Here is a 9,416-nt window from a genome sequence, read left to right as displayed (position 1 = left end):
TGAGGTCCAAAGCAAACTTTATTTACATAGGAATAATAAGGATATTAGTAACTGAAATACTGAATAATTAAGCTTTTGGTTGACTTAAAAGTCCATGATTCACCAATCCCGTTTTATAGAACAGTATAAAACTACATTTGGTATTTTCCCTCAGTTCACTAGTGTTCTTGAAGCTTGCAAAGATTCAGAATACTTTAATGATAGCTTCTTGAACAGGAGTAGAAATGAGATGATGTATTTAGAAGTCAGTCTCTCACAAAAAAGACGTTATATCCAAGTTCTGTTAAAGCCCCAGCCAGTAAGGCCCATAAAGGAATGAAGACATAGGACAGATTCATCGTAGTAAACTGTTCCAGTTTAGCACACAGCGCGAGGCAGAAGGCTAATTTAAGTAACATTGCAATGAGGTACCAGGCTTTTTTTTTAATATTATGTGATCCATGTCGAGGGTCAAAGCCAGACTTACACCGCCCAGCCATTTTCACAATCAGCATGACAAGAAGGATAGTATCAAATATCCAGACTGGAATAAATATGAGGAACCAGTTCCAAGGTGCCTTCTCATCCAGTTTCAACACCAACATGATCAAGAAGAGTAATGTGAAAAGCCAGGTGAGTAGTACTCTCTGAGCCAAGGACATTCTCATTTAAACAGGTTAAAGAGGCTGTTGCAGAGTCGAAAAAGGGAAAATATATCCTAAGAAAGGAAAAAATGTCAAGATTGTTTTGTAACAAGAAAAAAAAAATCACATCCATTCCTAGCAAACAAAGGTGGCTCTTTCCCATTCACAGATTTCCTAATTTTGAAAACATTTTACCATTCTTCTAAAACCTCTAAAACTAATATCAGTCATTGACAACATTATATTCATCAGTCCCTACAGCCCATGACAAAGTACAATAAAGTTTTTAGATATCCGTTGCGTATAAGTTCTATTCAAAATGTCTCGAGAACAGTCTGTCCCTTTCCAATGCTATCACTCAAGTCCAGGCACTTATGACTTTATTCCTGTACCCGAGGGATGTTCTTAACCTCCTTGTACAATGCAAATCTATAATGTTTCATTCAATTTCAAGGGATACTAAGAAAAAGTGTTCGAGATAAAGTAGTGAAAGAGGAGGTGGTGGTATCTAGTCAAGAGAGTATAAGGAGGGAATGGTTAAGAAAGATTGCAAGGACATCAAGTAGAATTAAGATTGTAAAGAGTTCATTGGGCTAAATAATATAGAAGGCATTGAAAACAATGAATTTTCATATATTTATGAATCTTATATTTTTAAATCATTTTCTCACTAAAATTCTTATAAATATCTATTTTGTTGGTCTAAGATTTTTTTTCCTTTTAAAATTATTTCTTTTGGTATGAGATATAAGTCGTCATTATTTTTACTACTTGCTATCCAATCAATAATTGAAACCACTTAATAAACTTTTGATGTTTTATGATTATAAGATGCTAAATTATTCTGTAATTTGGGCTGTTTTTTACATTACTGTCCTGTCTCACTGATCAATATATTTCTGTTTTTCACTAATAATATGACTTACTTTTGCTCTAGGATACGCCCTAATATCTGGGAAGCCCGGTAACTACTCACTGCTTTCTTTCCCATATTATCTATTTTGCGTTTTCATTTTTTCAGTGCTAAAATCACTAAGCTAATTCTTAAAAACTCGGAATTCTGATTGGAAATGTATTAATTTATAACTTAGCTTAGTTATAAACATTTATTTAATCTTCACATATAGGTTTACAGTATGTTTCTCCACTTATTTTTGTATACCAACCTTGTGAAAAATGGTAATTAACAGATAATGAAAACAGTTGAGAATGTTTTATTCCCTTGAGACATTTGGAGAAGAGAAAATGAAAGATAAGACATAAAAGATTGAGAAATGGACAAGAAGAAATTTTCAGGGAAGGAAGAATCTAAGTATGATATAAGGTAAGAGAAATAAGCCACTGGGGAATGAAAGACTGGAGATAAGAGAGGATGCTTGATGGAAAGACAAAAAGATAAGAAGGTGGTAGGGATAGGAACAAAAGCATGGGTCGTAGGAATAAAGATGCAGGAAGATAAACAAGGAAAAGGTGAAGGAACTGGCTAGATGAAGCAAATACCCTAAACTAGCATGTTCAATTAGTTATATTTTAGAACTAACTTTGATGTACTTTGCAACACCTCTACTGCTTTAAATAGTGGGTGGCTATCATGGTGCAAGAGTACAACATCTGTTTTATTTCAATAGTTAGGTATGAGTCTGCTAACTCACCTCTTTCCCCTTTTACTTGCACTTGTTTACTTAGTTGACAGATGCTTCACAGTGAGTACTTTTGCTCCCAGGAAGGCATTTTCTGTGCTGGTTTCCTTTCCTGGTCAGAGGCTGCCATACAGTGTGAGTGGGACTGAATTTGGAAGGAGGGTTTGGAGATGTATGTGCTGATTAATAACTATGAATGGATTTCATCCTGTAAATTATATTTGCTCAGTCCTAATCTCCAATCTATCTGGCCGTTTTTGTGAACCTTTAAAGAAAGATTTGTGGTAATACACTTGCTTAAACATAACTTTTTCATCTGCCATCAGATGAGAAAAGCTATTTTTTTCTAATACAGGACTGAATAGCAACTGGTCATGGGAAGGGTGACTGCACTCACCACAGGTACTTTAGGACTGGAGGTAAAAGGATGCAAAGAATATAATCTTATTGTGGTTGCAAGCTTTATGATGTAGGATGCAAAAAGGTCTTTATGTACTTGCAGGAAAATACCCTTAACAGGAAAACACTCTGCTTATACATAAGTGACGCTTGAAGGATTGTGTATAACTAGCCACAAACGATGACATACGACCCCAATTTTACACTGACATCTTCATTAATTTAAGCAGTCGTATTTGTTTCCTATTACTCTCTTTTTCGTCTCAAGGGAGGGGGAGGTGCGTACCCCAAACCAAAAATTTGCTCAAATAAAAGATCGTGAAAAAATAGAATTAAAAGATAATACGAATCTTTCCATAAACTTTTTGAATTATCCTCCTATTTCCCATTTAAGGTGGTACCTAGAAGACAGTTAAGTATATCTTCACATGACTCTTTAAACATTGTTAAAACCTTTGGAATTTTACCATATAGAAACCAAAGGGCCCTATCCACATCACCTGTGTCTGTATAAGCTGTGTGCGGATTTATTAATTTGTCCACGGTGCTTCCCACACCACCCCCATTTCCTTCTCTCGCTACTGCCAGTCTCTTCCAAGCGAACTCCCCTCATCTCAAAGACAGTTTTGCTTAATGAGCCCACACAAATTCCTCTTTATAATGAGTCGCTTTTGAAAGGCCCGTGCTACAACAGCCTTGGCCAACTTAACTGTCCTTCAAATGAGTAGCGTTCTGCTTACAACCTGGCTAATTTTCGGGCCTACTTGTCCCTGAACTTCAGGAGGCTCCTAAACTATCCTTGCCCCTTCCTCTGCAAACGCCGACAGTCGTCTCGTGGAGCCTGCCCGGACTCCCCCCATTCTGGACTGCGGGCCCAGCATATTTTGGAATTTAACGCAGCTCTTGGACGATGCACACAGAAGCCCTGGTGCCAAGTAGGTGTGTGTGCATTTGGGGCAGGGAGTCGGCCGCAGAGCCCATGCAGGCATCAAGAGGCCAGAGCCCAGGCACGGTGGGGCGAGGGCCCGAAAGCGGACTCACCTGGCAGCGCCGCTGGCCGGAGAGCGGAGAGGGGCTCGAAGACCAAGAAATTCGCCAGTTTGGGTCCTTGTTCTTTTCCACACTTTTTCCCCCATTAAATCCCAAACCCGTCACATAATTAAGAAAAAACCTCAGTTCCGCCACTCTAAGAGACAGCGGCAGAGGCTTCCTCAGTTCTACCTTAGGGCCGCGCCCACATCCGGGGCTGGTTGTCACCGCCCCTGGGCCTACCCTATAGGTACAGAGGACGCCAATCTGGGTGCAGAGGCCCCTCTCCCCCGCGGTAATTGGACTATTTGGCCGCCAGTGCAAACCAACCGACCTTTCCTCACATTCAGGTTCGACAAAAAGGCGGCAGTAAGAGAACCCAGTGGGTCGCCTCTCTACTGCCACTGGTTAAGAGGAAAGTCAGTCCTAAGCTCAGCGTGGAGTTTCCGTGGTCCCATTGTGGCCACAGATGCCAATCAGATCAGCCAGCGCTCGGCTCCGCCCCCGAGGGATGCCCCGCCCTCCCCGCGAGCGCTTGGAGACTGCAGGCTGTTGGCGCAAAATCCTGCGGGAGGGGTGTAGGCCGACTCTCTGGAGGCAGCGCGCCTGCGCTGTAGCTTCTCCGGCTCCTGCGGCGGCTGCGGCGGCGGCACTAGCCTCGGTGTCTCCCGCGTGCACCCAGCCGCCTCCTAGCGGCTCGGCGCCCGCTTCTACGGTAAGAGCGGCATCACCTCCGTGTTCGGGCGGGCCGTGAGTAGATCGTCGGGTTCTGACAGAATCCCGAGGATAGATCAGGACGAGGGAAGAAAGCGGCCGGTGGGATGGAGGTCGGGGCTCCGGGTCCAGCGCGTCGCCCTCCACCGTCAGTGACTTCCCTGGCAGCCTCCGGCACCTGTGGGCCCGGATGAGCCGCGACCCCGTCCCATCTTTTGGCGGTTGGCCGAGACTGAGCTTCGCTCCTCCGGAGCCCCTGCGGTCCTCAAGCCTTGATGGTGACGGGCCGAAGCCCAGCGCCGCCGCCCGCACTGGTGCCGCCGCACCAGCCCCTCTGCTCTCTCCCCAGGCCCTTCTCCGCTTCCTTCCCTTGGCGCTGTGTGGGGGTGGGGGTCGTCCGTCCTGGGAAGGCGTGCAGGGGCATCGTGTGGCCGAGCCGTGGCCGGCGGGGAGAGGTCAGCTAGCGGCGGGAGGAGCGGGCTGGAGAGAAGGGGGCGGCTGGACGCAGCCTGGGAAGGAGGGTCGCTGCTCTGCACCCGCTGAGCAGGCAACAATTTAGTTTTCTGATTCCAACACTGCCGAGAGGGTGCTGAAACCTGTGCATGGATCCTAAGGGATATTTCCCATCTGGAAACAATACTGTGGTCCATCAGCATGCTTCACCTTTTTCTATTTTTATCTGCTTAACGTTGACAGCTAATGTTTGGTATTCTTCTTTCGAGTCATGGCTTTCTAATTTAACACCTCCCTGAAGTTTCAGGGCTCTTTCTGTCACCAATCTGTCACTATTTTTATTTTTAATTTGGCAAAAATAAGGAACTGCTTTATATTAACATATACTAACCAGGGAAGTACAGAATCTGGAACAATATTTACCAATCTCCATATGTACTTTACATGCCAAGTAATTATGAAATTTATGGTGTATGTATTAAATGTTTTGTAATTTACAGTTGTTTTCTTTGTTAATGGTATATCCTGCTTACTTTGAAATTACTTTCTTATGTGTGATACTTTTTATAGTTTTTTGGTTAGCTTTCACCAAACATTTAAAAATGTTTCTTTCCTTTTTTTTTCCTCTGAGACTTTGGCAAGAGAGTTAGTATTTGATGTTGTTCGTAGATTTTTTGTAAAATTTGTTTTCTCCAAAGCTGAACTTTTTTCACAGTTTTAGTATTGGAAGGGGAATTCTCAGAATTTGGAGACTTAAGCAGTTTAGCCTAGAGTTGTAAAATAGTTGTAGAACAAATTGAAATCCTAACTTGGATTTGGAGTTCAGGCTGCTATTTAAGAGAAGGAAATGGGTATGCCTTGCCAGTTGTAGTGGCTCAGCAGAGAAAAGGAATCTGGAGGTCTGAGAAGAATGAGCCATGTCTGGGACCAAAAACAAGGTGGTTCCAGGAAAATTTTTTGCTCTGGAAATAGCTTGCCTCCCACAGAGGTTAGTTGTCAGCATGCATCAGATAGTATTAAGTTGGGTGTTAGTGAGGTGGGGAGTGTCTGTGTTCTAATTTTCACCACTTTCTGGTAGAGCTGAAAAAAGCAAATCAAGCAAATCAAGTATAGTGTACAACAGGGGCACTCTTGGATAGTTAAGCCTCCAAGAATAAACTTTTTTTGAGCCCAAACTGGCACTGGCTAGGTGGCCCTGAAAATAAAAAAGGTGGCCTGAGCAATTTTTAAACCAGGGACCTTTTTGGCTAGTCCATTTAATGGAAAATTGCAAGGAATTTGTAATGGAAAAGGCTTCACTATACTGATCCAAAGAGAATTTAGGGTGGCATGTGGCAAAAATGAGGGTCAAAAAGGGTTGGACTCCTTATATGTTATCTCATTTAATCCTTATAATCCTCTGAGGTAGGTACTGTGATTACTGTCCTTCCTGCTTTATGGATGAGTTAACCAAGACTTAGGTTAACTCCTGTGTTCAAGATTTCTCCACTAATGAGTTGGTGGAAGTGGGATTTACATCCAAGCAATCTGATTCCAAAGTCAACATTCCAAGATATACTTTGCCACCACAATAAAATTGGCTTCTTAGAGACTTGGTGGAAAGAGGCTAATTAAAACAATAATGCGAAACCGTAAACTGAATCCAGTATTGTACATACTCAGTAACACTTTGAGATCATTGTGTAATAGACACTGTTGCGTGTTGCTGAGGATAATAGGGATGAAGGAGTCTGCTGTCTTTCATTTAGTGGGGGAGATAGATATTTGAACAAAGGGTACTGTAGTGTATGTGGTTTCGTGCAAAGTGAATTCAATTAAAAAGACAGACAGACTAAAATTTAAATCCCTGTTGGGCTTTGTGACATTGAATATGACACCAAACCTCTCTCAGTGTCAGTTTCCTTATCTGTTTAGTGGAAAGGATGATACTTCAGAGGGATTATTAAGCATTAAATAAAATATGAAAGGTACTGGTGCATGGCAAACACTGAATAAAGAAGAGCAAATAATTATGAGAGAGAGAAGGGATGGGGAGGTTCAGGCAGGAGCCTTAAAGGCTTAAAGGTAGTTTTCATAGATGGTGAATGACAACATTCCACACAGAGCAGGAGGAGGCACAGCCTCAGAACAGGAATGTGAATTGCTGAGAGAACAGTAGGTACAGTCATGCGCTGCATAAAGACGTTTTGGGCAGCTGTGGACCATACATATAAAAGATAGGGTAGCTTGGGAGCCATAGGCTATACCATACATCCTGTGTAGTAGGCTATACCATCTAGGTTTGTAACTATGCTGTATGTTGTTCATACAAATTGCCTAGCGATGCATTTCTTAGAACTTATGTCCATCGTAAAGGGACACATGACTGTGATTGTGACTTTGTATAAAAAGTATTTGTGAAGGCCAACTTTAAATGGTAATTGTGTATAAATATGGCTGGGCAAAGTGAGTACTGCCCAATTTCGATGGTTGGAAATTGCATACTTAGATACTAAAGTTATAGGAAAACTTGAACGCTTTGTCCATTGTTACATTTTTATTTAATATTTACCTTCCAATACTTATTTTCCCAGTGCAGTTAAAACTCCATTTCCAAACATGTCCAGCTAAGCAACTATTCCATTATTTTATTGACATATTTCATTCTAAGCTGTGAAAGAAGACTAAGAAACACTATTAGAGGCATTTGCACTTAATTTGTGGAACATATTTTGGGATTGTTTATAAAAGAAAAATCTCACAGTGACGGTTGCCATGCCTTAACCCCTTTACCTAGTCTGTATCTGCATGGAGTCAATATTGCAAACTCCCCTTTGCATATATCTTTACTGTCTTAACTCCAACTTGAGATGTGATAGTGGGACAGTGTTTTAAGTTGGGACTGCCCTGAAAATCAGAGAAAAAGTATCATGTTTAAATCTTCCTCTCAGTTTACCAGATAACCATAAATACACTGAATTTATAAATGTGAAAAGTCACTTGATGACCAGAATCATATGTTCATAAGTTGAAAATATTAGATGACATTTAGGAAAGCTATATTTTTCATCTAGCATGTTAGCCTCATGCAAATGGCTAAAATGACACAAAATACAGAGGTGAATTTTCAGATGAGAACAACTGACTGCTTCCTAGAACAGGTAGTTTTAGGGCTAGGAAAGAAAATATGCTGGACTTCATTCTGAGTACTGAACAGGAACTGGGGCAGGAAATGACTGCGGCTGAACCACTAGCTGATAATAATCATAACATGGTTAAGTTTGACATTTAATGAGAGGAAGTAAAGGAAAAAAAAGTGCATAGTGTGCAGCTTTCCAGCTTCAGGCTGTTAAAAGTATATATCTACAGAAATTTCGAAGATAGGTAGTAGGCACTTGTATTTGTTGCATGAAGTACCTTAGTAAAACATTCAGAATAGGGTCTGTTGCTGATAGCAAAAAATTTATGATATGTATGGGGCACAAGTTTTGATGCTCTGTATTCCTAAATTTAATTCCCAGTTATGTCATCAACTAGTTGTGTGGTTGAGGTTCAGTTTTATTTATTCATAAAATAGAAATATTGGCTGTGTAAGATTTTAAGAATTAAATGAAGAAATGTATGTAAAGTACTTGACACAGTGCATGACTTCTATAAGACTTGCTCAAAAAATGGTTGCTGCAATTATTTGACTGTGTTGAAGATTTTTTGTGTGTATGTGTGCATGGTTTTTTGTTGTTTTTTTTTACATATAATTCCCAAATAGATAATGAAAGCCAGAAAATGGCAAACAAGTAAATAAAACCTTTAAAGGAGGTGATCAAATATTATACAGGTAACAGGCAGAGTTGAATAAAGAATCATTACAGCCACTTACCAAAGAAGGGAAAATATAGGGAGAGAGCTTCATTCTCTTTTTTTTTTTCCTGAAGAAAGTAGGTCAGACTCATTAAACCAGGTAGAGTAAATAAATAGGGTTTTGCTATTCTGAATGACAATAAAAAAATCATTGAAATATGGTCTCAGTGTTGTGAGTTAAGTGTATAGGAAAAGGACTTTTTTTCTCAGATCTCATAACCACCTTTTTTATTTATTCGTAAAATTCTTCAATGGAGAAAAGCCATTAATTGTACAATTATGAAGAAGGCTTTAGTTGTAAATAATCCTGGGAGATAGAGCAGACTAATTTAACTATACAGATTTCCTAAGTGTTCACTCAATATATCCCATTGCCTACTCTATATCTTTTAGTGTAAATGTATAAATGTATCATATTTGAATTTAGCCTCATGCTAATCAATTCTTCACACAGCTTCCTTTCAGAATGATTATGCTGAAATACTAACATAATCATTTCAAAATTATATCCTTAGTGCCTACATATGATAATTAATAAATATTTGATCTTTCCATGTATCTTAAACTTCGGACAATTCTAAATGACTTGCATATCTAAGTCTGGATTTTTCTTTGTGGGAAGGATTTTCACTACAAATTCAGTTTCTTTAATAGACAAAGGGCTGTCCAATTTATTTTTTTCTTTTTTTTTTTTTTTTTTTTTTTTTTTTTTTTTTTTTTC

General features: G+C 40.1%; 2 protein-coding genes across 3 annotated transcripts in view; one reads left to right on the top strand and one right to left on the bottom strand.

Moving 5' to 3' along the window:
* Positions 1-3,889, bottom strand: TMEM60 (transmembrane protein 60). Of its 2 annotated transcripts, none has more exons than XM_008577490.1 (2): positions 3,704-3,889; positions 1-697 (listed from the first exon to the last, which is right to left on the bottom strand). In XM_008577490.1, the coding sequence occupies exon 2, from the start codon at positions 645-647 to the stop codon at positions 246-248; it is 402 nt and encodes a 133-aa protein (XP_008575712.1). In that variant the 5' UTR covers positions 648-697; positions 3,704-3,889; the 3' UTR covers positions 1-245. The 2 variants fall into 2 exon arrangements, with proteins under 2 accessions (XP_008575712.1, XP_008575719.1); XM_008577497.1 differs by lacking the exon at positions 3,704-3,889 and adding an exon at positions 2,276-2,403.
* Positions 3,890-4,333: 444 nt separating this feature from the next.
* PHTF2 (putative homeodomain transcription factor 2) overlaps positions 4,334-9,416 on the top strand; it is a 145,134-nt gene continuing 140,051 nt past the window's right edge. The window contains exon 1 of the mRNA XM_008577478.1: positions 4,334-4,406. The gene's annotated coding sequence lies outside the window, so the exon portion shown is untranslated. The remainder of the gene's footprint in view (positions 4,407-9,416) is intronic.

This window comes from Galeopterus variegatus, unplaced genomic scaffold (assembly GCF_000696425.1).
Source record: "Galeopterus variegatus unplaced genomic scaffold, G_variegatus-3.0.2 Scaffold67, whole genome shotgun sequence".
NCBI lineage: Eukaryota > Metazoa > Chordata > Mammalia > Dermoptera > Cynocephalidae > Galeopterus > Galeopterus variegatus.
This window is presented reverse-complemented; position numbering and strand designations above follow the sequence as displayed.